This window comes from Vitis vinifera, chromosome 2 (genome assembly GCF_030704535.1).
Source record: "Vitis vinifera cultivar Pinot Noir 40024 chromosome 2, ASM3070453v1".
NCBI lineage: Eukaryota > Viridiplantae > Streptophyta > Magnoliopsida > Vitales > Vitaceae > Vitis > Vitis vinifera.
The window spans coordinates 1983453-2010966 of record NC_081806.1 but is presented as its reverse complement, the minus strand read 5'-3'; the positions used below and the strand labels follow the sequence as shown (position 1 = coordinate 2010966).

At 36.3% G+C, this 27514-nt stretch overlaps 3 protein-coding genes across 5 annotated transcripts; 1 reads left to right on the top strand and 2 right to left on the bottom strand.

Annotated features, from left to right (window-relative positions):
• The first annotated feature begins 774 nt into the window (after positions 1 to 774).
• On the top strand, positions 775 to 12730 carry LOC100232876 (protein HLB1). Its single transcript, XM_010661719.3, has 14 exons — positions 775 to 1302; positions 2454 to 2582; positions 3911 to 3980; positions 4975 to 5088; positions 5954 to 6037; positions 7117 to 7167; positions 7477 to 7506; positions 7688 to 7750; positions 7873 to 7938; positions 8114 to 8239; positions 8473 to 8508; positions 10083 to 10202; positions 11277 to 11465; positions 12437 to 12730. The coding sequence occupies exons 1-14, from the start codon at positions 989 to 991 to the stop codon at positions 12545 to 12547; spliced, it is 1503 nt and encodes a 500-aa protein (XP_010660021.1). The 5' UTR covers positions 775 to 988; the 3' UTR covers positions 12548 to 12730.
• Positions 12731 to 14054: 1324 nt separating this feature from the next.
• Positions 14055 to 17759, bottom strand: LOC100259860 (metal-nicotianamine transporter YSL1). The gene is given in 9 exon segments (XM_059742730.1): positions 14055 to 14270; positions 14273 to 15124; positions 15202 to 15334; positions 15433 to 15622; positions 15713 to 15847; positions 15926 to 16020; positions 16257 to 16429; positions 16522 to 16881; positions 16961 to 17759. Coding segments are annotated over 8 exon segments (1992 nt in total). The 5' UTR covers positions 16868 to 16881; positions 16961 to 17759; the 3' UTR covers positions 14055 to 14202.
• A 2456-nt stretch (positions 17760 to 20215) lies between these two features.
• VVYS1 (YS1-like protein-like) lies at positions 20216 to 23948 on the bottom strand. 3 transcript variants are annotated; one of them, XM_019223959.2, is made up of 8 exons: positions 23120 to 23948; positions 22666 to 23019; positions 22395 to 22567; positions 22083 to 22177; positions 21830 to 21964; positions 21545 to 21734; positions 21329 to 21449; positions 20216 to 21250 (listed from the first exon to the last, which is right to left on the bottom strand). In XM_019223959.2, exons 2-8 carry the CDS (start codon positions 23009 to 23011, stop codon positions 20325 to 20327), a joined length of 1986 nt encoding a protein of 661 aa, XP_019079504.1. In that variant the 5' UTR covers positions 23012 to 23019; positions 23120 to 23948; the 3' UTR covers positions 20216 to 20324.
• Between the last annotated feature and the right edge of the window lie 3566 nt (positions 23949 to 27514).

Sequence of the window (27514 nt, the reverse complement as noted above, 5' to 3'; positions counted from 1 at the left end):
GTAGATGTTGAGAACATTCATTGATCACATACTATAACTAGATTGCCCATTTCAATCTTGAAAAGTTAGGAGCTAAAGAAAAAATAAGAAAAATAAAAAACAAAAAAGAAGAAATGGGAGAAAATCGAAAAATAAAAAAGCCATTGGAATTATCAAGGGTGGAAGAAAACCGGCAAAAAATAAACCCTATTGGAATTAATAAGGGTATGTTCATGTTGAAAGCATTTAAAAATTTGGTTTTTAAAAAATAGTTTTTGAGAATAATTTTAGAAATAGTTTTTAATTATTTTAAAAAATAAAATTATGTTCTAATTTGAGAGGCGAAAAATAATTTTTTTTGGACGAACTACTGCAATATAAAATTTGGTGAAGTATTAAATTGTTCCTCATAATATTTCATAAAAAAAATAAAAAAAATCTAATTATACATATATATTTGTTCTTAAAAAAATACCTATTTTGAGAATGGATTTTTAAAAAAACCATTTTTTAATCACAAAATTGATAAATATGTTTTAAAGTTAAAAAATTTATTTATTTATTTATTTTGAAGAACAAATTTGCTTAATATTTTTTCAAAGTTTAAAAACCATTTTTTTATTCTAATAATCAGGTTTCCAAAGAAAGAAACCTTTCAAATTCATTTATTTTATATATATTTTTAATACGAACAACTTTTAATTTAAAATGATAGATTTTTAATAATTTTTATTGTATTTATTTTTTTTATAGTAATCTAAATTTGGAAATGGAAAAGGGAAAATGAACAAAATAAATAAATAAATTAAAGACGCTTCTCAGGGCCAAAGGCTATTTTACAAATTGGGACCATAAAGATTGTCTGGGCAATAGTAATTTTGGTTCTCCCATTTTCTGAGTGCACCTCACTACATTTACAGATCTCTCCTGTTTTGGTCTTAGAAATTTCAGCTCTCTCTCGATCCTCGTCGTCTCCTTCATCTCTGGGGTCAAACCCTAGCCTCTGGCAATGGCTTCACCCTCCGACGAATCGGAATTGCAGAACGGAGGAGGCGAAGCAGCACCTGAATCAGTGCCAGAACCAAAAGTGGGGGTAAATACCGAGGCAGAAGCCAAGGTCGATGGAGATCCCGAGCAGACCGTGATCCAATCGAATGACGCCGACAATACACCGTCCGCCGAACAATCTGCAAAACCGGAGCTGCAAAAAGACGAAGGAAGCCAAACATTCACGATGAGAGAACTGTTGAGTGAATTGAAGGATGGTGAAGGAAACTCTGCTGCCCGAGAGGGCGAGACGCATGATGCGAGTCATCATTACAGGTAAGCTTTCGGATTTTTCTCAATTATCTCTGAAGAACTCTTGATTTCGGCTTTTGTAGCCGAATTTAGCTCGTAAAATGAACTGATGCTTGGAAACCTACCGAAACTGCTTTGTTTTGCGTAGTGATGGTAGATCTTTGAGAGAAGGAGATTGAATTATTTACATCGTTTTTTATCAATGCCAACTCGCCTTCAAATCGTGTTTTGTTTTCTTTCTTTATTTTTGTTTTTGTTTTATTTTTTGGTAAGCTCGAAAACACTACTCGGTGTTTGAGTATTTGGATTACGCTTGAGATTTGGAGTTTGACGATTTTCCTCAAAATACCCGATGACCTCCTTTTGATGCTGTGAAGTTCAAAGCATTGTAAGGGATTCTATGCATTTTCCTGCTCTCTTTGCCTTGAACTCGATAATCTATTTAAGTGAGAAGGGGATTTGGCATTTTATGCTCACAAAATTGAATACAACCATCTCTTAGTCTTGCAGCAATATGTCTGAACCTTGTAACCTACTGTAGGACAATAACCTGTCTTTGAATCCTTATGCTATACATTACAGAACTAGTTCAAGAACCTTCCTTTATTACATTCCAGCCTATTTATGATGATGAAAGAACCAGTGTCTGCATTGGATCTATGACACTCCGGTCTATGCTTCTCAGTCCTATCTTAACCTGCCTTGTAGATTGAACTGTATGCTATTCGGTCTGGTTCCTTTTGCTTGTGTCTATTGTTAATTGCACCACCATCATCATCTCTGTTAGGTGGATTTGTTCCGTTCTATGCTTCTCAGTCCTATCTCAACCTGCCTTGTAGATCAAACCATATGCTATTCATTCTGGTTCCTTATGCTTGTGTCTATTGTTAATTGTACCACCACCATCATCTCTGTTAGGTGGATTTGTTCTTCAGCCTTAGGTCATTATATTTTTTATTTGTAAACTATTGCATTATAGTTCTCTCATATTTCTGTGTATATTTATTTATACAGAAATAAATTTGATAATTTGATAATCTTGATTAGCTTAGGAGAGATATACACTCATTGTCATAATTCCTTTTAAAGTGTTATGATGTCCCTTCTTTTATGATTGTGTGTTTTACTTCTAGAGGATCTTAGTTTTTTCCACTTATTGCTTTTGAATGTTTCAGTTCAGAAAGCACACAACAGCAACATCATATCGACCATAATGATCCTGCCATGGACTTGATCAATAGTGTCACAGGTGTTGATGAGGAGGGCAGGTCTCGCCAACGAATTCTTGCATTTGCTGCCAGAAGGTATGGCTATCTTATTCCGTATTTCTCAATTATCAACTTGGCTGGTGTTCTAAGTAATTCTTTTCTTTTCAAGTTCCATTGCCAAAAGTTTCATAGTTATCTGCATGATCAGTGTTACACAACATTCTTCGCATTGTTTTTGTAACCACTAGATTTTATTTAAGATTTGAGATCCTTCAATAAGCAAAGCTATCAGCCACTCTTCAATAAGTTGTGATTTTCCACCTTACTTTCAGCCATTCTATTGCCATTGCTGTACAATGATAGATGTTGTATCTAGTGTTTGATTCACTTTGATTGCTTCCATCTTATTGCAGTTAGAGGGAATACCTCTTAACTATTTACCGTTTTAACATTCTTACTTTTCCAACTTTATTAATCTTCTTAAACTATATCCCAGTTCATTGGGGGTGTAGTGCATGATTACATGGATCCTGGCCTATAGAGATATACCCTTCATCAATAGGTCTCAGATTTTTTCCGCACTACATCTATGTCCTTTTCATTATACCTTGTTGTTTTAGACTGCATGCATTGAAAATTAAAGAAGTTGATCTCTCACATCTATATGAATACTAGCACTTGCCGTAAAGGTAGTTTTGGTCTTTTCTTTTCCCCTCATTTTTTCTTTTATTTATTTCTTTATTTATTTTTTGAGGGTAGGGGGAAGGAGCATAAACAAATTGTATGCTTATTTGGCACTCATTTAATTATAGCTTTTGAGAGTCTCCTTAGTAGCATAAGCAATTAGATTTTTTAAGAATGGCATTATTGGCCTGTGGTATTGTTCAGAAGATGCATCAATGTTAACACATTTTAAAATTTGATAATATGAACTCTAGCAAATCCTCTCTTCATTTGAAATAAAAATAAAAATATTCACTATTTTTTCTAGCAACAGACAAGTTGCTTCTTGTGTCAGCTTTCAATATTATAGTGATTATTGCTTCTTATATTGACTTTAGATATTTGTAGTGATCACATTTTACGGTTTGTGGATGTGTTTACATTTGAGCATGCCTTCTATATTTATATTCAAGGCTTTTATTTGTCTATGTATTTTGAATTCCAGCGTGGTATTGAAATATATCTCCTCCTTCCTGCTCAAGCATTCAAATTATTAGAGTTTGCAAAAAAAGAAGCCTTGTGCATGTATTTTTCCTTCATGGTCTCTTGTTTAAACTTATTTGTCTTTGTTCTTATCTTTTAATTAATACAATAGAATTTGCAACCTTTTAAAAGTTTATTCTGACCAACATGGATGGAAATATTGGATTGGTATCTTAGGCTTAATGTTTCCATGACCATTCCTTGGCGGCATTCTACAGGTATGCTAGTGCAATAGAGAGAAATTCGGAAGACTATGATGCACTTTACAATTGGGCGTTGGTTCTCCAGGTGCAATTTCATTTTCTCATATACTGACTGGTTCTGTCGATTCTCATAATATTGATATCTTTTGGCATCCTTTTATATAAAATTTCAACCTTATTGTTTTGATGTTCTACAATTTAATCAATTATCTGCAGTAGATTTATTACCATGATTGCATTTTGGCTTCAGCCCTGAAAATGTATTCTTGTAAAATGTGATTCACTTGATTGTGGATGAGAAAATTGGGTGCATAACACAAAACAGCATTTCTCTGGAAGACAAGCCTGATAGGGTGCTGGAGACAATCAAAACCACATTTTGGCCCCAAAAAGGGTTACAAAGTCTATTACAGTCGTCTCCAGACACCACGTCAGATACATACCCTTTTAGGCAATTAAAATTTTCAATTTAATTTTTTATTCTAAATTTGGTTGTCCGCCAATAATCATGTGCATTGAAAATGTTTAAATATATATATAAGTAAGAAAAGTAATGTATTACGGAGATGCGCTAAAATAGCGACTCAAAATGTATAGAAATAGAAAGGGAAATACTCAACCCCTTACAAGTGAAACAAAAAACTGTCTGTATCTCACAATAGAAACATTCAGTATGAAACTGCAATCCTGAGCATGTTGAAAAATTGTGACATGCGTCAAAGTGCATTTGTTCTGTCCATATGATCTTGATTAGAAACGATCCAATCAAGATGTACAGTGAGGATCCTATTCATACACTTCTTGACAAATATAATCTGTTACGTTATTCTTAGCGGTTATTCTTTTTTTTTTGATGGATTATTCTAAGTGGTTATCCTATTTTGGGTAATGAAGAACTTATTTCTTAACTCTTGGGTTCAACAATTATATATAACTTAAGCGATAGAATAAAAGCTTTTCTCTTCTTTATTAACTGATTTATGTATTGGATTCCACTGGACCCATGGTTGAGAACTAATGATTGGCTATGTCTACAAAGATGTTGGATTTACTCATGGTGATCAATTTTTTTTATGCAGGAAAGTGCAGATAATGTGGGTCCTGATTCTAGTTCACCTTCTAAAGATGCATTGCTTGAGGAGGCTTGTAAAAAATATGATGAGGCCACCCGTCTTTGCCCCACACTTCATGATGTATGTGTGCATTTCCATTCTTAGATTATTTTGTTGAATGTTTGGGCAATTGAGGATATCTAAAGGAATGGCTATACCAAGCATGATCATCATGGAACATCCATGCTGGAGATCAAACTAAAAAATAAGGATCCTAAGAGTTTTCTGAGTGATTAGGCCACAGTCTGTGAATGTATATACATAGGTAGTTTGGGCAAAAGTCAAGGCATCAAGTATGTTAAGGGAAGGGAGAGCTAAAGGGTATTCATAGGTGCATGCACTTACTCTGAAGTTCCATGTACCAGAAAATAACAAAACATAAAATAAAATAAAATCAGTGTGAGTTTGTAACCTGAGGGGAGACTTTAAAGTGCCGGGACATTGGTTCCAAGCCAAGAGCTGGGCCATGTGGGCCCTACAGAAGGGGAGGTCTTGTTGTTCCTTCATGATAGGTTGCTGTATGAGGGTCACAGAGCAGTATAAACTCATGCTCTTCAAATGTTGAAAAGGTGTCAGACTAGTGGTACCCCAGCCCTTCAAATGTTGTCTGGCTTCAGAGAGCAGCAAACCCTTCATGCTCTGGCTGGTGGAAAGATACAGAGCTAGGAAGTGCTTCAAATGCTGGCTGCTTCACAGTGCAACAAAAACCTCATGCTCTTGGCAGGGAAAGTCAATGAACTGGTGTTACCTGGGCGTTTCAAATGCCTTATAGGCTGACTCTGGTTGGCCCATCATCATTTGAAAGGGGGGAAAAGAAAATGAAAAAAGGAAGGAGTTTAAGAAGGGAACCTTGCAATTTTCACATCAAGCAGATTATAAATGAATTGTAAATGTTTCATAATATAAGCTCTTCTCACGATCAAGTGGTATTTTTACCTTATGGCAGGCTTTTTATAATTGGGCTATAGCAATATCTGATCGGGCAAAAATGCGGGGTCGTACTAAGGAGGCTGAAGAATTATGGAAGCAGGTTTGACCCAAATTACTTTTCTTTCTCTAGTAATACTGGATTCTTTATGTCCTTAGATTTTAAATGTCTTTGGTTGTCATGTGGCTATATGCTCAAATGCTGTTGTAAATGCTTCTAAACATGATCCAAAGTTTCAGTTGCTGTACATTTGAATTTTTTCTTTTCCTATCAAAGAAAAGTTTAATTTAGAGCATATTTTAAAAGGCATGCTTTATGCACGGCTAGACTCAAGGCACAACCACTCCTTAGTCATAGGGCCTTGCTTGCCATGATATGTGCCTTATTGAAGAGGCACGCCTTATCAACTTTAGTCTTCCTTCTTAAACACTTTTATTCTTAGAATTTCTAATTGTATTTTGAAATTTATATAATTTCATTACTTTATTTCATTCTCTTTTAAATGTTTGGAATCTTCAAATAAAAATTGGATTATATTTTGAATCATATTTTATAAAATTGATATGCATTTCATTTCACTTAACTCAGGCTTGTGCTTTGAGTTGTGCCTTGCGCCTATGTTGTAGGAGACTTTTGTGCCTTAGGTGTGCCTTGCTCCTTTTAAAACTATGATTTAGAGGTTCTTTTATTTTATTTTATTTTTAAACTCTAGAAATGTTAGTGATGTAAAAGTGTTTCAGAATACAATGGCATGGAATTATAAAAAGCTAGAAGTGGTAAGAAACATTTGGAAAATTAAAACAAGATATTGTTACATGCAAAAAGATTCTGTAGTGGTGAACTAGAGTGTGTTGAATTCTGATATCTCTTATATGGTAATAGATGGTTTGACTTGCTTAGTGCTCCTGCTTATATTTCAGAATTGTTTGGCTTGCTTTAATCATTAATTACATGTGAATTGATTATAAAGCTCCCTTCTTTTCTTTTTTGGTGATTTCCAACCTTCCTTTTACATAATGGCTCTTGATGGGAACAAGTTCCCATCTTTTTCACTGATGTAGTGTATGATGCAGTGATTGTTTTTCTGCAAGCTCTTTAAATTATAATTGCCCAATAATCTTTTGCTGAGAAAAGACAATTTTGGAAACACTAATTCACATCTTATTCTTTTCACCCTGCAGGCAACTAGAAACTATGAAAAAGCTGTTCAACTCAATTGGAACAGTCCCCAGGTATGGTTTAGAATCTTGTCATTTCCTCTGAACTTTGAATTTTACTTACAGCATTCTTTTCCTTTCTTCTTCCTTTTCAATCTCTTTCCTTTTTCCTTGACTTCTTACATAGGAATCCTTGCATGATGCTTTGTTTGAGGACATTTTCTTTATAAGTTAGAGAAACTATTGAAACTGCAAGAAATGGCACAAACCCTGAGCACACGAAATATATAGAATCCCTCAAGGAAGATGATTTTGATTGAGAACAAAATAAGTTGATTTGTATTTTTATTTTCAACTACTAATATAAATTGAAATATATTGCAGGCACTAAACAATTGGGGACTTGCTCTCCAGGTACTTTTAGTAGCATGGTTGCTTGCAAAGCCCACTTTTTTTTTTTTTTTTCTTTTATAATTAATTTCCAGTCTGGGAGTTCTCTTCATGAATTTTTATTTTGTAATTCTTGAAATTTTGTATTGCCTGAGGTGATGATGGGAAGCTTGATTCAATTTGATGCTTTAAATATGCAATTTAGGAACTCAGTGCTATTGTTCCTGTGCGAGAAAAGCAGACGATTGTAAGAACAGCAATTAGCAAGGTACAAATTTAACTCAGAGACATACAGTGCTTGGATGAATATACAGGAACAAGCATTAAAATAATTATAATTTTAGTTGAATGTTCTATTCTTTTGATACCTTTCACCTTGTCATATTGCAGTTCCGAGCAGCAATACAGTTGCAATTTGATTTCCATAGAGCAATTTACAACCTTGGTACTGTTCTGGTGGGTTTGCTAGTAATCTTGTCCTTGCATTATTTTTATGGCATGATATATCCTTTTGAATACAGAATTCTTTGCAGTATCTACTTGGTTGGGTCACGTGAAATACCATATGATCTTACCTTATCATCACATGTCAATTGAATGAAATAAATTGATTTCATCTTATTATTTACAGTACGGATTAGCAGAGGATACATTAAGGGCTGGGGCGATAGTAGATAAAGAAGTTTCCCCTAATGAGTTGTATAGCCAATCTGCTATCTACATTGCAGCTGCTCATGCATTGAAACCAAATTACTCAGTAAGAAACCTCTTCTCTGTGTGTGTGTGTTGAAAGATCAAACTAAGGATGTGAAAATGAACGGGAAAGAATTAATAGTCTTTAGTTTTCCATGTGCTTATCAAGAATGAATTAGATATATTAAAGCTTATGAATGACTTCAAACACTTAACCCATAACTTTTAATATTCTGATGCGGAATTTGATTTCATATTTGAGTTTTAAAATTCTCATTTGATGTTTGTTCTTTACAGGTTTATCGTAGTGCCTTAAGACTTGTGCGATCCATGGTCAGTTCTTATCTTGTTAAATCATTATGAAAGTGTTTTTCTTCATTATCCATATTTTCCCATAAACCTTGTTTACTCAGTCATGGCAGACATTTTTCTTCTCAAACTTTCTTCAAATATTACGCTCAAATAATTTTTGTGACTCATTAAACACTATGATAAATTGATCTTCTAAATTTATTCAATGCCCCATCAATTATATTTAAGAGAAAACTCTGGCTACCTCCCTTGAGATTTCTGATATAAAATTGGCCTCTCCTAAGGTTTTGAATTAATACCCTATCCCCTCTGTGTTTTCATGTGGTGAAAGCACTTGATGATGGGTCACTCACTGGTAGTTGATGTTTCATGTAATGTAATCACATAATTTTTCATAGCAATGGGCAATGGGAACAATTGGACGCAAAACAAATGTTTATCAGGACAGATCATCACTACATTGGTCCCCCATATAGTAAGTTCTCAACACTAAATATTGCCAGGATGATAGGATACTCAACGATCCAATTTGGAAACTTCTTAGCATTTTTTCCTAAAAATTAATGTACCAATAACAATCTCAAAAACAAACAGTTATGAACCATTTATTGATCTTTATTTTTGGTTGTCATAAACTTCTTTTGGTAGGATTCCTTAATTTTTGGGCTTTGATCTTCTTGCAAGTGGATGTTAAAGGGGTATGATAATCATCGAATCTGCATCCAGTTTGAGATTTATGAAACCTCCATTAGTCTATAACTTCATACCATGTCAGATTGCATGTGGAGAAAAAGTATTTGATCACCTATAATAATGGCTTTGTGCAAACCATCTTACCTTTTTCTGACGTTCTGATGTGGCATTAACTATGACCATCTTTTCTGGACTTTCACATTTTATTTGGACCCCATAGTCATCAGATTATTCACCCAGCATGAAAAGCTGAGAGAGGAATATTATTAAAAGCATGGAGGGAGGTTAATGTTATTGCAGAATCCTCAAGGGAGCTAAATTTCTTTTCAGAAAGCTTAGGGGATGTTGTTGTTTTCAGTCCCTACCATATGCCTATGTGATTTCCCCTATGTTTCATTATATAAAATAAAATGAAACTGAACTGAGCTCAGCTTGATAACCTACCATACTATGCTTTCTGACAACCTGACATTCTGTAATCTTGTATTAATGATTTTAATGTTAGTGTCTGTTTATGTAGTAGCTGCCAGTTTTTGGGGTTTGGAATTCAGCATGATTAACTTTGTATTGATATCACTATCAATTGATTCTCTAAGCACCTTGTGCTACAAGAAAACTTATGCTTAATAGAGAAGAAACATACCCAAAGTTATGCTTGATATAGAAAAACCATACCCAACCCTGCACTGATCCTCAGGTCCATCCGACATTTTCTACCCCTCCCTCATTCCTTATTTATTAGTTTCAATTCATAATGGGTAGACGTAACCTACCTAAAAGTATGGACAAATTACACGGTCCACAAGGTAGCAGTCGCTGTCATGGTTGTATGCATCCTTAATGTGGCAGGTTGGTTAATCATTGTTCATATTATTACTCTGACTGAACTTACCTGTTGACAGCTCCCATTGCCCTATCTCAAGGTTGGATATCTCGCTGCACCACCTGCGGGGAATCCAGTTGCACCTCATGGTGACTGGAAACGTACACAGTTTGTTTTGAACCATGAAGGGCTTCAACAGGTATTTGCTACCCTTTAACTGGTATCATAAACTAATAGCAAATAGACCTGAGTTTGCCCTTCCATTGTAAGAATTGATACTAAAAAAAATTGGGAATTCTTTCCTCTAGAAATAATTTCCAGTATTTTAGGTCATAAAATTACATTAACATAGCCTTAGGATGGATCTTGGAGATTATTACTTTATCAGATATGTGCCCCTACTAACTTACACAATTTACATCCATAATGATTTTGTTGCATCTTTATTTTGTATTTTTTTTTCCTAGGCCATCCCTGTTGATAGCATTAACTTAGTATTTTTTTATAATTTTAATTTTACTAGTAGCTAAAATTGTTGGATACATTATAAAAAAAAAAGAAAAAAAAAAGGAAAAACAAGGGTTTTAGTGATGTTTCTTTTGGCTGTATATCTGATTTTAGATGACCTTTCCATTGGACAAGAATCAGAGAATTTCCCTCGTCCCTCCACAAGCTTAAACAATTAAGTTGTCTAACAAAACTTAAGTAACTTTAACACCTTTAGAAGTAATTGCAAATCTAGAGTTCTTGGTTGATCAAAAGAACCATTCTTTTGGTCCCTGATAATCAGTAAGATTGAAAATGAGGATAGGATGATGTCCTTCCCTCTCAATAGCTCCAAGACAAGCATTAAAATCAATAGTGTTGTCTTGTAGGGACCCGCACATGTTAACTTCTCTAATAGATTGCCTTTAGGAAACATCTTCAGTCAAATGTAAAATTAAAATCAGCAAAATGTAAATCAACCCTCTATAGGTTTCATTACAAGGAATGAACTTTGATTGACAAGCTTCATAAATCTCAAATATATTGAGTGAATCCCTCGGCCTAAATGCTGGTCATGTGCTTCAGGAGGCAAATAAAATACCTTTTGATAAGGCAGTGAGGTTGTTTGCGATCTTCAGTAGAGTAGATTTCTAACGAGATTTCTTCTCTACATTATTCAGTGTGTTTTCATGTTTGGAGGAACATCAATACCTACACAACCACACAGTTAGGTGTAAGAGTGGCTGAACCTTCCTTCCTTCTTCTGAACACTTATTCTTCTGTGCAGCTCAACAAGGTTGAGCAAAAACAGACACCGCAAACTCTTTCTGGCAGGTCAGGAGATGCAGTTCATATTGATAAAGCAGCCATCAAAGTCGATGTTCCAGATATTGTTTCTGTATCAGCATGTGCTGATCTGACTTTACCAGCAGGTGCAGGCCTCTGCATTGATACAATTCATGGACCAGTTTTCTTGGTAAGCATATTAGTCATTGTTCACTCCAGAATTATTCTATGAACATCTAAGTTCAAATTTTATTGTTAGATGAAGAAGGGTCTTGCCCAGTGCTTGCTCATTCTGATTATTGGTACTATGGTACATCTATCTGGTTGACTGCAGCACGGCTTTTGACCCTAAGCATGAAAAGGGATAAGTCAATCCAATTCTACTGATGGTTGAGGCTTGTGCACTTGGATCTCTTCACCTTTTTGCTTTATAAAACACTATCTCCTAATTATGTACCTGTGAATGCTGAACCCCCATTAGAATTATTAAATGGTTAGAACAAAAATACGAAAAGCAAACCATTCTTTTGGAATCTTAATATGGGCATGGAATCTTCAATCTCTAATGCAATTAATTGCAGCTGGATATTTTTTGTTGTGCTGCTGGGGATTTTAATGGAGCAGGCACCAATTAAATGACTGCTGACCATGATGTCAGGATCAGGATGTATCTTGCCTTTCTGTTCAATTTTCATTTCTGGTCAACCTGACATGAAAAGTTTTGGATTAGGACTGGATCTTCCTGACCAAGAAGTAACGGGTTCTTTATCCTATATGAATGAACAAAACATGGACACTTATAATATGAGGATGAAGTTATAGATATTCAATAGAAGGGAATTAGGCCATGTTAAGTCCTTACACCTTCCATAAATGTACTTGCATATATTTAGGCAACTAAGATATCTGCTTCTTGCTATTCTTAATAAAGCCAATATGTTATCCCATTGCATTCTTAAAAGTTAAAAAGATGGCTGGAGGAACTGCTATTTCCCTTACCAATATGCAAATGTATAGGTTGGTGTGAACAATTATCATTTTAATAGTTCTATCTTTCCTCGATGAATCATATTAGTTGTTATTTTCTGGACAAGAAAGAAACACAGTTTCCTTATATAAATAATTTTATTAATGAGTGATTTCCGCATAATGATTCCTCAGGTTGCTGATTCATGGGAATCCTTGGATGGATGGTTTGATGCAATTCGTTTAGTTTACACAATTTTTGCTCGAGGTAAAAGCGATGTGTTGGCAGGTATTATAACTGGCTGACATTTTCTCTTCTCATGTGTATTGCCAATGGCAATAGTTTTGTGGAGATAGATTTCGGGTTTATGAATTCAGATTTGGTTGTTCAAATAAAATTAGTGTATATTATGAATTTTGGTTTTATAACGTCATGTAATTTGAAATGTGCTTCAGTCGGTATGGTGGTATTTAGACCATTTCCCATCATATTGCATTTTCCTAGTTTTTTTTTTTTTGGTTCTATTATCAGAATTTTCCTAGTTTATCTTACAACATGGAGACCTGAAATGTTGAACTGGATGCTGATCCTCTTATATTTTATTGTTATTCTCTTTATTTTCTACGACTTTGATGCAGGCTTCCACATCTATGCCACCACAAACCGACATATCCATTGAACATTTTTCAGTGTGAGCAAATATTTCCTTCTGATACCTAGTTGCCATATATTTTGTTAAAGCAATTCATTGTACTTGGGTCTATGAAACCATCTACAAAGACTCACCTACACTTCATTAGAAAGTTGTCAAGTCAGCTGTGAGTAGTCGGGTTTAAGGGACCCTGTACCCGCATTTCGGTTTCATTTGACTGCCTACCACCCCATCTGAAAAGAAATATACTTCATTGATTCCTTTGTGTCTGGACCATCTCTTCAGCGCCTTATTTGGACCAAGAAAGTTGGATCTTGATGGGTCTCTATGGAGTCTATACTCTCCCCTTATTAGCTCTGTCATTGGATTTCTGTGTATAAGTTGAAAAAATCGATATTGGTTTGTTAAAATTTTTTATGAAACACAAATAATTTTTATACTAGTTAAAATAGAGTTTATACATTTTCCTATAGTTCTCTCAACAAGGATCCCTTTTTAAAAACTCAAGATTTCCTATTAATTTATTTCTGATATTATGTTAAGTTACAAATTTTTCTAAAAGTTTAAATTTATTAGAAAATAATCTATATTAAGTTTATTTGGGATTTAGCTTTAACATCAACTAAACAAAATAAAAAAAAGTCAATCGGGTTTTAGTTATTTCCCCATAAAAATCTGGTTATTGACAAGGAAGCATCTCAACATTCACCTTAACCCTTTAGAGAATCATTATCATTTTGGAAGTCCAAAGACTTGAAAATGGTGGAAATTACTCTACTTGATCCGTTTTATCTCTGTACCCTTATTTAAGTAGTGAAACCCTAGCTGCTTGAATATCATTCTCTCTCATAGAGAGATATGACAAAAAGAAGATAAGCCATTGCCCAACTATATGGAGTCGGGTTGATCCTCTAATATGACACACCGGTTATTCCATTTGGAGAGTGAAGACCATCGACTGTAGTGCCTTTCCTAAAGCTTTATGACAAAAAGAAGATAAGCCATTGCCCAACTATATGGAGTCGGGTTGATCCTCTAATATGACACACCGGTTATTCCATTTGGAGAGTGAAGACCATCGACTGCAGTGCCTTTCCTAAAGCTTTCATATTGCTGTTGTTCCATCTGGAATCGCAAGAAAAAGGGAAGGAGGACAAATATGGACGAGAGAAAAGGAGGAAAAGGAAACTTGATACAATATTGGGTCCCATGGTTTGGGTAAACCATTTCTTAATACTGAAACATTCATTTGCAGAATAAATTGAATTTGCCGTCACCTGCAACAACCTTTCTTTATGGGAGTTTCCTCTATGAAGCCAAGAACTTCATGCAGATTGGAGGACTGATTTTGGCTAAAGCAAGTATTGATGCCGGATCCACAGCCCTTCTCCACAAATCAAACCAGAAGCCACGGCGGGAACCATTGACTCAGCCTTATTGGTGTCGAGCTTGTGCCACAGAAACACAACCAAAGTCCCTAAGCACATGTCTATAGCGAAGTATGCCCCGACTAGAAATGGCACTGCCATGCACATCGGAAGGGGCATCCATCTCCCGATCTTAGGCGGGCAAAGATCTTTAACCATATTAACTACTACCGCAAAGGCAAAGAAGCTGTAGCAGAGCTGCAAGCAATGCTGTGGCAAAGCTGCCACACCCTCAACCCCTAGGATCGCCATGTTTCTATATATTAGCGCATAAGGAGCTTTGTATTCTCCTTTTGGGTTTCCCACATCAAACGCCCTGTAGAACAGGAAGAAACTGAGAGGAGCCGTGATGCAGCCTATCGCTGTGCCGATGGCCTGGCTCAAGAACATTGCACGAGGAGATGCCATAGTGAAATAGCTCGTTTTGAAATCTTGCATCAGATTGCAAGAAACTGAAGCGACGGATTTGATGATACCACACCCTGCCAGCGCTGCCACCACTCCATTCTCTTTGCCGGACAATGCAGCCAGCATAAACAGTGCCACCTTCCCGTAATTATATGCCATGTTGATGTCTGTTAGACCTGTTCCATACGCGTTACAGAATGCTAGAGATGGAGCCATGATGTAGGCTACAAGAACAAAGTACCATTTTAGCTGCGGAAACATGATTGGAAGCACGGTTACAGAAACAATGGCAAAGACGATGTATCCAGTGACCCCTATCCAGAGGGGAATGTTTTCTCTGATGAAAACTTCATCTTGTTTTAGATCATCAATTACCTTGCTCTGCCCATCTACATCTGTAGAAGGCAAAAACATCTGTTAGACCTTAGGAGTGGTGTTTTTCTCAAAGTTGGTCTGAGCTTGGTGGTTGTACCTATTTTGAGGTTCTGGCGCTGGCGTTGGTGTTGGTGCTTCAGTCTACCGTAGATACTTGTGATCGAAAAAAACACAACCTTGACGAAATTGTAGAGTCCATCACCTAAGATGAGAGAAACTGAGATAAAAACCTGCCAGGAAACATCCCAATTGATCAAATGAGAAGACTAGAGTTCTGTTGGATAACACAGGGAAATTCAGTAGTTCTAAGCTAAGCATATTAAGAGACCTTATAACCATTTAGACTCTTCATACTGCTGTCTGGCAAATTCTTGGGGAACCACTCGCCTTTAAGATTACCGATGAGAGGCCACATTAGCCCCCAAGACAGCACAGCACCAAGAAGCAAAGACAAGTTCACAAGGTGGGAACAGATCATCCCTGCTCCCACATAAGTCATGCTGAAATTGAAGTAGAACCTGCAAAAGCCACATAAAAAATTATCATTCAAAGGCCGGGATCAAAGAAGCAGACAAGGCAGAGAGATGAACAGTGGTATGGAGATATACGTTTGCTTCCAAGCTTGCAATCCAAAACTAGGGAACTGCGAAAATCCACATTCATCTTTCCCTGAGTAAAACCACTGGAAAAACCCCCAAAATAAACTCATGGAGAAGTACTTCATGAACCCCCGAACCTGCTTCCTGCAAAGAAAATTCAGGATTGATCACTATACGATTTGTGATAAACATGAGCAAAAGGGGCCAAAAAAGTATTAGTACTTTGCCAGCTTATCATCTTGGCTATGCAAACCATTGATGAGAACTGCAGTTGCTGTACCACTTGGATACGTCAATCTGTAGTCAATTATCATGACCTGCAGAGCAGCGAGAAGCCCATGAAAAATCTATTTTAAGGGTATGAATAGAAATTACGCTAGGGTTTAGGGTTTTGTTGGGTTATAGAAGAGGGAATCAGTACAGCACACTATATGAATGAAGTTGAGTATTTCATTCTTGATTGCAATAGGTTAATAACTCTCCTAATTAATTTGATTTATGTGGGCAGCGAATCATTGCAAAAGGAAAACAGAAGGGAACTAAATGTATATACCTTTCTGAGAGGAATTAAGACAAAAAGGCCAACAAAACAAACTAGAAAAAGGAAGCCAGTCATCCAGCCAAACCCAGGATCCTTGATACTAGTTGGTGAGTTCCCTTCTGTGTCGATCCCCGCCTGCTCATACGTCTTCCTGTTCAACCCCAGAAGATAAGACCCGAACCCCCCTACAGTCCAAGAATTTCTTTCAAAAAATCCTGAAGACCCGAAACATTCAAACGCAATTGTATACGATTGAAGGTGTATAGCTCATGCAAACCTCCAACAGCAATGCTATAACATGCGACTGAACATGTCTGGATCATAGTGTTCTCTTGGCAGGTGAACGGAGTTGTCGAGAAACCAGTCCTCTGGAGTAGCTTTGTCCATGTCCGGATGAACACAAAGCCGAGAAGGGCAGCGGAGATGTTGAGATGAGGAGTGAGCCCAGCGGTGAGGTTCAGCTTCGTAGCTATCACACTGTACATGCTCCCTATCACAATGCTGGCAATGACTCCCCTTACTGTTATCTGCTTTGTCCATGGAGGTAACCTCTTCACCTCCTCGGCCTTTTCCCACTGTTTCTCCATGCCCTCCTTCTCTATCTCTTTCTGTTCAGTTTCCATGTTCTTGCCTAGATCTTCATTCAACAAAAAAACCCATTTAGATTTCGAAACCACTACAACAATGAAGAAAAGGAAAAATAAAACAATCCTCACCTTGCTATTCTTCTTCTTCCTTGATTGCTTCAATGGAGGAGGTCTAGCTATCCACAGAATCACATGGAAGTCATGAACAAACCTTCCATATATTTCTGTGACCACTTCTTCAAGTTTGTGGGCAAAAACTCATCCATTGAATTGGGGCTCGGTCGTCTTCTTCAACCTGTGTATCGAAACAATTACAAATTCCTTCCGAAGTTAAGATCATCTGGGGCCTGCCGGCCACTCTTCAATTAATACCTCACAACCAAACTCTACACCCTTGCTTGTCGTTAGCTGTATATGAATTTGACATACTCACCTGCAATTCATTAATGCATGCCGGAAATATCAAAAGAAAAAAAAAGATGTGTTTGTATATTCTGTAGTATATATATATATATATAAAAGCCACTGTACTGAACTGCATAGCTTAGATATTAATTATCCTGGATAAGTAATCTGAGCTGTACCGAACTCTATACTTCAGATATTATCCTGTGTAGACAAGCTGATCCAAATTAGCCAGCCACTTGGTTTTTTGTTTTTTCCTGCTTTTTTCTTTTTCAACTTCTTGAGATGGCTATGATAATGTTTCTACAGACCAGAAGATTCTCTCTGTAAAAAATGGGGATCGTGGGATATAGATTTGATCTCTGGGCGGTCTCTGAGCAAAAAAAAAAAAGGTTTCTAGTTGCATGTCTACTTCTGAGAAGTGAAAAAAATTCTTAGGTTGTTTGCATTCTTGATCTTAATTTCTTGTTCATGGAATTGGTGGGGGCTTTTTAGTTTTTTCTACTGAAAGGGGTAGGGTCGGTCCAGTGTCTACTTGCTCCGTTCTACACCCACTTTTCTCCATGTGAAGCAAATGTGAATAAAACAAAATATCATATTGAATCATTGATATCTTTCATCTTTCTGCAAGTTGATTCTTTCTGCAAGTTGGGCGGCTTCAATCCAATGCAATCCGGTCAAAATAAAATTTAGCATATATATAAGTTTAAAAGCCAAAAGTCTTGGAGATGATGGAAGTTGCTTTACTTAATCTGTTTGATCTCTCTATCCTTGTTTAAGTTGTCCAAACCTTGTAACTACTTTGAATCTTGTTAACACGAAACATTACAAAAAAGAAAGAAGTACGTACTTCACTACTAAATTTTGATTTGGATGTGTCTAATCATATGTGCTTAAGTTTACCCTCCAACAGAACACATTAGTTATTCCTTTTGGAGAGAGAAGACTACCTACTACAATGTCTTTTCTACAATATATTTCTTGGATGGTTAACAAATAACCCCATGATCAGAAAGAAGGAAATGGCCATTCACCTTCCAAATGATGCTAGAGGGCGAAAATAGCAGATATTTAACATGATGGGATGCATATTAAATTAATGCACTCAGGCAAGCAGATGACCCTGTTGGTGGAAATTACATTCCATGTGATGGGACACATGAAATATGATTCAACTCCACCCTCATAATTATGGGATGCCAAGGATGTTACCCCTAAATCATGAGTCTATAATCATTTCCTAATGGTGTAGTAATGAGGTATGAGATAAGCAAGGGAATTGAAGTGATATGGCTAATCCGTCAAACCAAACAAATCCTAAAAATTCCTGTAAAAGCCCAAAGGTTGAGCAATGAAATTACATGAGAAAAGAGCTGACACTACCTGATTATCTCTTACTTTATTTATTACCCTCATCTCTAATAACCCCATGACTAACTTAACCTCCAAAAAAGATTGACTAAAGCAACCTCCTTGTTCTAATCAGTCTCTTTCTTTGTTGTAGGGGGGTGAGACTTAGGCAAGCAGGCAAGCCAACTACTCGGCAATATGAGAGGGGATGGTGCAACGAATTAGTGTTGTTTATGGGAAACGAAACAGAAGTTGTGATGCAAACTCATACGAGTAATAGGTGGCGATTAGAAGATCTTTCACCTTCAGTAAAGCTTTAAGAATAAATAACTACAATCAAAAGGAGAATCAATGAGGAGAGGGAGGAGACCTTATAATGCAAGGTTGGAAAAGCTTGCAAATAAAAATGAGATGTTAATTCAAGAAAACAAAATGCTCAGAGGATGATGAGATGACGTCAATCAATAGCTTATGTTCCAACTATTAAGAAGAAGCCACCAATGGGAAAACAAATGGTGAGAAAAAGGAAAAGATTTGAGAGGAATTCTGCTTAGTCTAAGTGCTCATAACTTTGGGTTCAATATGCATATTATGTTTCCTTAACACCCTCCTTTACGTGCGATCTCATACCTGTACGTGAAAAGACAGACAAAATTTGAAATTATATCAAACAAACAAATGAGAAAAATGCAAATTACAGAGATGAGGGTCGAACCCGGGCCTTCTATCAAACTAAGCTTTGATACTATGTTGAACTACTAATTTTTCTAATTACTTAAATAAGATTTAGGTTTAATATACATAACATACTTCCTTAACAATCTCAATACCATTCACGGATGCTTAAGGAAGAGGCCCTTAAATGGCTTATAGTTCCTAAGTTCAACATGTTTAATGGGATTGGTGATCTCCTCAAATATCTTGTATATATGCATTTGGTAAATGATAACAACATGGTAATGCCCCTTAGCAAAGTCTTCCTACTTTGCAAGATAACAACCACCTACTTTGCAAAGTCTTCCCCTTTAGCTTGTTGGGAACAACACTGATTTGACTAATTCAGTAAATGTCAATCTTTGAGGACCTGGAAGCATTGTTCGCCATGCGATACAGCCATTCTATCTGGCAACTGATGGGATTAAGATTCTTTTCCAAGTGTAGAAGGTCGTGGAGGAGTTGAAATGAGCACATCTATAGAACTTTAGCATCAAACTGTCCCAAGTGTAGGGATGCATCACACAAACAATAATGATGGCCTTCTAAGAGGAGCATTTGGACCTCTTTAGGTCGCTCTCCAAGTTGCCCCCCATATAGAAGGGCTATTCTCAAAAGAAAGGAAGTAAACGTCATGTTGGAGAACCTAAAGTCCTAAACCTAAAATTATGAAGTATTGTCCAACAACCAATATGACTAATCCACCAAACCTCAAAGATGCCCGACAAAAGAATCAACGCTGCCCAATTAACTTGACTTTATTTGTTACCCTCTTCCCTAATTACTCAATGTATGACTTTATCATCATATGGGGGCCGGGAAAACCAACCTCCCCGCTCTAATCAGTCTATCTGTGTAGAATCTTTTTTTTAAAGGAAAAGAAAAGAAAAAATATGGGCAGAGAATGGGAGGAAATTAGATATAAAATATCGACTTGATATATAGTTGATACCGTATTACAATATGGGGTCCCATGTTGGGCAAACCATTTCCTAATGCTCCAGCATTCTTTATGGAGCTTCCTCTATGAAGCCAAGAACTTCATGCAGATTGGAGGGCTGATCTTGGCCAGAGCCAGCACTGATGCCGGAAGAGTCCACATCCCTTCTCCACAAATCAAACCAGAAGCGACCGCCGGGACCATCAACTCAGCCTTCTTGGTGTCAAGCTTGTGCCACAGAAACACAATCAAAGTCCCTAAACACATATCAATCGCAAAGTATGCCCCAACTAGAAACGGCACAGCCATGCACATCGGAAGTGGCATCCATTTCCCGATCTTAGGCGGGCAAAGATCTTTAGCCATGTTAACTACTACTGCAAAGGCGAAGAAGCCATAGCAGAGCTGCAAGCAATGCTGTGGCAAAGCAGCCACCCCTTCAACCCCCAGGATCGCCATGTTTCTATAGATTAGAGCATAAGGAACCTTGTATTCTCCGTTCGGGTTTCCCACATCAAACGCCCTATAGAACAGGAAGAAACTCAGAGGAGCCGTGATGCAGCCTATCGCTGTGCCAATGGCCTGGCTCAAGAACATTGCTCGTGGAGATGCCATGGTGAAATAGCTTGTTTTGAAATCTTGCATCAGGATGCAAGCAACAGAAACAACAGATTTGATGATACCGCACCCTGCCAACGCCGCTACCACTCCATTCTCTTTCCCAGACAATGCAGCCAGCATAAACAGCGCCACCTTCCCGTAATTATATGCCATGTTGATGTCAGTTAGACCAGCTCCATAAGCGTTGCAGAAGGCTAGAGATGGAGCAATGACGTAGGCTACGAGAACAAAGTACCATTTGATCTGAGGGAACATGAGTGGAATCACAATTATTGAAAGAACGGCGAAGATAATGTATCCAGTGACTGCCATCCACAGGGGAATGGATTCTCTAATGAAAACTTCGTCTTGTTTTAGATCATCCAGTGTCTTAGTCTGCTCATCTCCATCTGCAGAAGTCAGGAAAATATGTTAGACCTCTTTGGATTAGTGTTCTTCTGAAGGTCCTCTGAGTTTGTTCACTATACCTATTTTGAGGTTCTGGCGCTGGCGCTTCAGTCTACCGTAGATACTTGTGATCGAAAAATACAGTACTTTGACGAAATTGTAGAGTCCATCACCTAGGATGAGAGAAACCGAGATAAAAACCTGCCAGAAAGGTTGCGTGAGCAAATAAGATGACTATGGTTCTGTTGGAAAAGGTGGGGAAATTTTGAAGTATTGAGCAAGCTAGTATAAGAGACCTTATAACCATTTAGACTCTTCATACTGCTGTCTGGCAAATTCCTTGGAAACCACTCGCCCTTGAGACTACCGATGAGTGGCCACATTAGCCCCCAAGAGAGCACAGCTCCAAGAAGCAAAGACAAGTTCACAAGGTGGGAACAGATCATCCCAGTTCCCACATAAGTCATGCTGAAATTGAAGTAGAACCTGCAAAAAAATCCAAATATCAAAAATGATCATTCAAAGACCAGGCTTCAAGAAGTAGGCAGGGCAGAAAGATGCAGAGTGATATGGAGATATACGTTTGCTTCCAAGCTTGCAATCCGAAAGTAGGGAACTGAGCAAATCCACATTCCTCTTTCCCTGTGTAAAACCATTGGAAAAACCCCCAAAGAAAACTCATTGAGAAGAACTTCATAAACCCACGAACCTGCTTCCTGCAAAGAAGATTCAGGACTGATCACTATACTGATTGTGATGAACATAAGAATTAATGAATCACAACAACTAAAGAGAGGAGAACTGCAAAAGAAGAGCTCGGAAAAGGTTTAGTACTTCGCCAACTTATCGCCCTGGCTATGGAAACCATTGATGAGAACTGCAGTTGCTGTCCCACTTGGATATGTTAATCTGTAGTCGATTATCATGACCTGCAGACCAGAGAGAAGCCGATGTTAAATCCATTTTTAAGCTATGAATAGAAATTACTCAAGGGTTTAGGGTCTTGTTTGAGTTGGTGAGGGAATCATGGAGCACGCTTCATAAAGTTAAATATTTCATTCTTGATTACAGTAACTCTCCTAATTTGATTTGTGTGGGCAGCAAATCATTGAAAAAAGAACACAAAATGGAACTACATGCATATACCTTTCTGAGAGGAATCAGGACAAAAAGGCCAACAAAACAAACTAGAAAGAGGAAGCCAATCATCCAGCCAAGCCCCGGCTCCTTGATACTAGTTGGAGAGTTTCCTTCTGTGTTGATCCCCGCCAGCTCATACGTCTTCCTATTCAACCCCACAAGATAAGACCCAAAACCACCTGCAGCCCAATAATTTATTTCAACAAAACCATAAGAAACACTCGATTAACTCAAGCAACAAGTGGTATGAGTTTGAAGATGTATAGCTCAAGCAAACCTCCAACAGCAATGCTATAGCATGCAACTGAACATGTCTGGATCATGGTATTCTCCTGGCGGGTGAATGGGGTTGTCACGAAACCGGTCTTGTGGAGCAGCTTTGTCCATGTCCGGATGAACACAAAGGCGAGAAGGGCGGCAGAGATGTTGAGATTAGGAGTAAGCCCAACTGTGAGGTTCAGCTTCATGGCTATCACACTGTACATGCTCCCTATCACAATGCTGGCAATGACTCCCCTTACAGTTATCTGCTTTGTCCATGGAGGTAACCTCTTCGTCTCCTCAGCTTTTTCCGACTGTACCTCCTTGTCCTCCTTCTCTATCTCTTTCAGTTCAGTTTCCATGTTTTTGCCTATCTTATTCATTCATCAAAGAACCCCATTTAGAATTTGAAACTACGAGAACAATAGTAAACAATAACCACATGAAATTGAAATTAAAGGAAACTTCACCTTACTATTCTTCTTTTTGCTTGCTTGCTTCAATGGAGGAGGGGCAGGTATCTACAGAACCACATTAAAAGTCATGAACAAACCCTCCTTAGAATTCTGTGACCAGTTCTTCAAATTTGCGGGCAAAAACTCATCCCTTGATGAACTGGGTCTTTGTCGTCTTATTCAACCTGTGTACCAAAACAACTACAAAGTCCTTCCAAAAAACCATCTGGTGTGTACCTCTCTACAATCAATACCTCACAACCAAAATGTACAGACTTGTCTGTCATTAGCTGTTTACGATTTTAACATAATCCCAAGTCATAAAGTAAGAAACTACTCATCACTTAATGCATGAAATATATATATATATAAATATATATAGAGAGAGAGAGAGAGAGAGAGAGAGACTATGTACTGAACTGCGTAGGTTAGATATTATCTTGGATGGGCAAGCTGACCTAAATATTGGCCACTCTTTTTTTTTTCCCTTACTTTTTTCTTTTTCAGAATCTTGTATTGGTTATGATAATGCTTCTGTAGACCAGAAGATTCTCTATGTAAAAAGTGGGGAGTGTGGGGTATAGATTTGATATCTGGGCCGTCACTGAGCAAAGACTTTGGTGGTGAAATGCTACAGAGACATCAGTCCACATAAATGAAAATGAAGGATAAGGAAAAAAGGAAAATAAAAAACATTTCTAGATGGTTACTCTGCATTCTAGACGTCTTTCATGGAATAGGTTGGGACTTTTCCACATCATGGGATAGGGATGGTCCACTCTCCACTCACTTGTCCACCCATTTTTCTCCATGGAAACGTCAACGCTAGGAAAATTTTTGAGGTGTGTTGTATTCAAAACAAAATGTCATCATTAATGCTTGTTTGATCCATTTTAACTTGCTACCGACTGCAAATTGGGGGTCTTCTATCCCAACCCCATCCAATCTAATTTATCATATTTTGTACAAGTTTGTCTACATCAGAGAATATATATATATGTTAAATTTAGATAGAAATCATCCTTTATTTTAATGATAATTTCTTAAATTTGGTTGGTAGAACTTTTACCAAACATTCTAATATAAAAATATTAAAAAATTTAAAAATTACTTATCATGTTTCATAAAAAAAAGTACTTAATAGTAAATATTTAGTAAAAAAGTACTTAATAGTAAATTCTTTTAAAACCGATTTTAGAAAAACATTTCAAATAAAAACACTTCAAACCCATAATGTAATTTTATTTTTCTGACCTTGATAGCATTTTTAGTAATTTATTATATAAAAAAATAATTTAAAAATAAGCATGACTATTAGTCCTTCAAATTTTTAAAAGTTAATTTAAAAAATTTTCAAATACACTTTTAGACGGTATCAACCCATTTCACAATCATAGCTAAGCAAACTCTTAAATTTAAAAAGGGAGACAAGATATATAGACAATGATTTTATATTATTCAAATAATATTATATCTGATTAATTTTATATTTATTTTTTTGACAATTTTCTCTTTATAAATAATTAAATAAAAATATATTCGAAGACCCTTCTTCAAATGTGTTTAAAATTTGTGCTTAACCTTTATCATTAAAAAGCTCTCTCAAATAGATTTTGAATTATGTGGACATGACTAATTTCATACGTTTTATCTTAGCAGAAGTAATCAATCAAACCAACGTACACATCTTAGATGATTAAAACCCTTTTTGGAAGTTTGTAAGTTTTTCCTCATATTGATCTAGATATGCAAAATCGTTTTCGAGAAATAGGAACCATTGGGTACTTGTTGCTTGGAGTTTTCCCAGGCGTAGATACCCACGAGGTGGAAACTTTACATGGGTTCACACACTATGACTCTAGTGCTTCCCCTCCAACTGATAAAGCTTGGAATTCAAATGTATTTATTTTTGGATTTTCCTAATCAAATCAGGATTGGCTTTACTCAATCAGTGGGAAAAGTATGTTACGTTTCTTTTCAATGAAAGTTTTCTTGGATTTATTTGTATATTATTTGTTTATTCTTTTCGTGATCATTTATGATAATGCATTGCATATGGTGGTAGCCCATCAATGCTATTCAAATCAAGGAATTGCCCCTAAAAATAAGGACCACATGTTGTGTGGTCTTGGATCATCTTCAAAGTTTTAGCTCAAAGTCATTTTCAAATGTGTAAATGCAAGTGAAATGAAACTAAACTCAAAGACATATATCAATTTATAAAATATTATATAAAATTGACAATGAAATATTCTAAATAAGATATTGTTCGTTTGGCATTCTCGGATCGACATCCTGTCACGAACAACATTCCTCCATCTGTCTAATCCCGAGCTCGAGGGCTGTCTCTAATCCCAAGATACAAATACATATCTTAACAAATAAGACACTATAACTCGGGAATGGTTGGACTTTAATAAAATATTATGTAAAATTAACAATAAAATCTTCTAAACAAGATACACGTCTTAACAAATAAGACACTATAACTCGGGAATGGTCGGACTTTAATGACTATACTTTTAACTTTGAATAATATGAAAAAACTTATATTACAATCAACTTGAAGTAGAAGTAGAAATGAAAACAATTTAAGGCTATGCACTACTTAAACTGAAGATGGAAACGATTCGAACTTTGAAGTTACTTAAGGGATCAACAATCTAGGTGAAAGCCAATTAAAAAAGGTACCCCTTGCTACATGATTAAGAAAAAATTGGCCCAATGCCTGATTTAACACTTTTTTTTTATTTTTATAGGCAGCATTAAAAACATTTTACAAAAATTGTTGATGCCCGATTTGAAATGACCTACTACCAGACAATTAGAAGGAAACAATGTCTCACGATCAGGAATATTACCTTGTCACAGGTTCAAGTGGGATTCGGAGATCATGCCCATGCCTATCATCATGGAAAGAAGAATATCAAAAGATAACCACCCATTTTTGACCCAGTTAGCCAAGCTACCCCAATAGAAGAACACAAGTCAAAAATGTCTTCTTCCCCAAAAACCCATAAGGGAAAATCAATCCAGCATATAATTTAAGTTGTGCTTGCTAATTGTCAAAAGGAAATTATCGAGAGAGATATATGAAGGGCTATCAAGAGATGCGTGTCCCCCTTGAATAATTGCTTGTGTGGCCGGCTCACCTAGCCCAGTCAATGGTTTTGTAACATGCACTTGTTAGCTAGAGTACAGAAGGCACCACTACCTTGATTTGAAATGCCCCCCCGTCTTCACCTAATCTGTTCATTAGTCTTCTCCTCCTTTGATTTAAAAGTTGATTCATACTCTATTGGAATGATAACTGATTTCAGCTTACCCCATTCTAAAAATTAAGGAATCAGTATTATTATTATTTTTTTCACTGATTTCCATTTCCTTATAGATATTAATCATGTTTATAATATAGTCTTTTAAGTCGGTGCTTTCATGAAATAAAAGCAAAATTAGAAATAATTTCTGTGATTGACAAAGATAATAATGACACTTTTAAAACTCCTAATTAAATAACATCCCATGTTATTATTTTTAAGAAAATTATGAATTTTCTTAGTTTTCCAAAATATGAATAAATTGAAGTTAGATCTATACCGTTAAAATTTCTAGTACCTTTAGAGATAACCCCTAACAAAAGGGTTTGTTATGATCTCATAATACGATATAAGAGGTCATATCTACTAGTTATGTTCCCAAGAACACGAGCCAAATACCATGTTCTCAAGAACACGACACAAATCCAAAAATCATTTAGTCTGTTAAGAAAAAATTATTATTCGTGTCGATCAAGAAATAACACGTGACTACTTAATAAATATAAATTTCAAAGTATTCTCAAGAAAATGATAATTAAAAATTAGTATACTCGAGATACACTATGATTTATATTTCTTTTCAACCACCATCATCCTTGTGTCATCCTTGTGTCTCAGTTTTATCCTATGATTTCACGCCAATTCTTTTGCCTTTATTGAGCCGACACTAGTAATTTTCTTTCTCACTCTTCAAGTTTGTTGACTCCATTCTTCAAACTCCTATCATATGTGCCTTCATTTGCGCAATGGATTGAGCATTCTCTTCAATTGAGGTGACAATTATGAGCCAATTATTAGAGTAGGTTATCCTCATATTTTATCCTATCATCTCATAGAGTCATGGGAGTGATGGGACACACTGGATCATTCAAAATTTATGGCCAAGTGTAGGAAGATCAGTTTTTTTTTTTTTTTTTAAATTTAAAAATATGATTTTATTTTAATTATTTAAAAAAAAGGGTTTTTGAATTTTCTTTTGGAAATAAAGTATTTTTTAGTAATATATTTTAATTATTTAAAGTTATTTTCACCTAATTTTTAAGAACTATTTTAAAAATTAATTGTAAAAATATAGAGAAGAATTGATAATAAA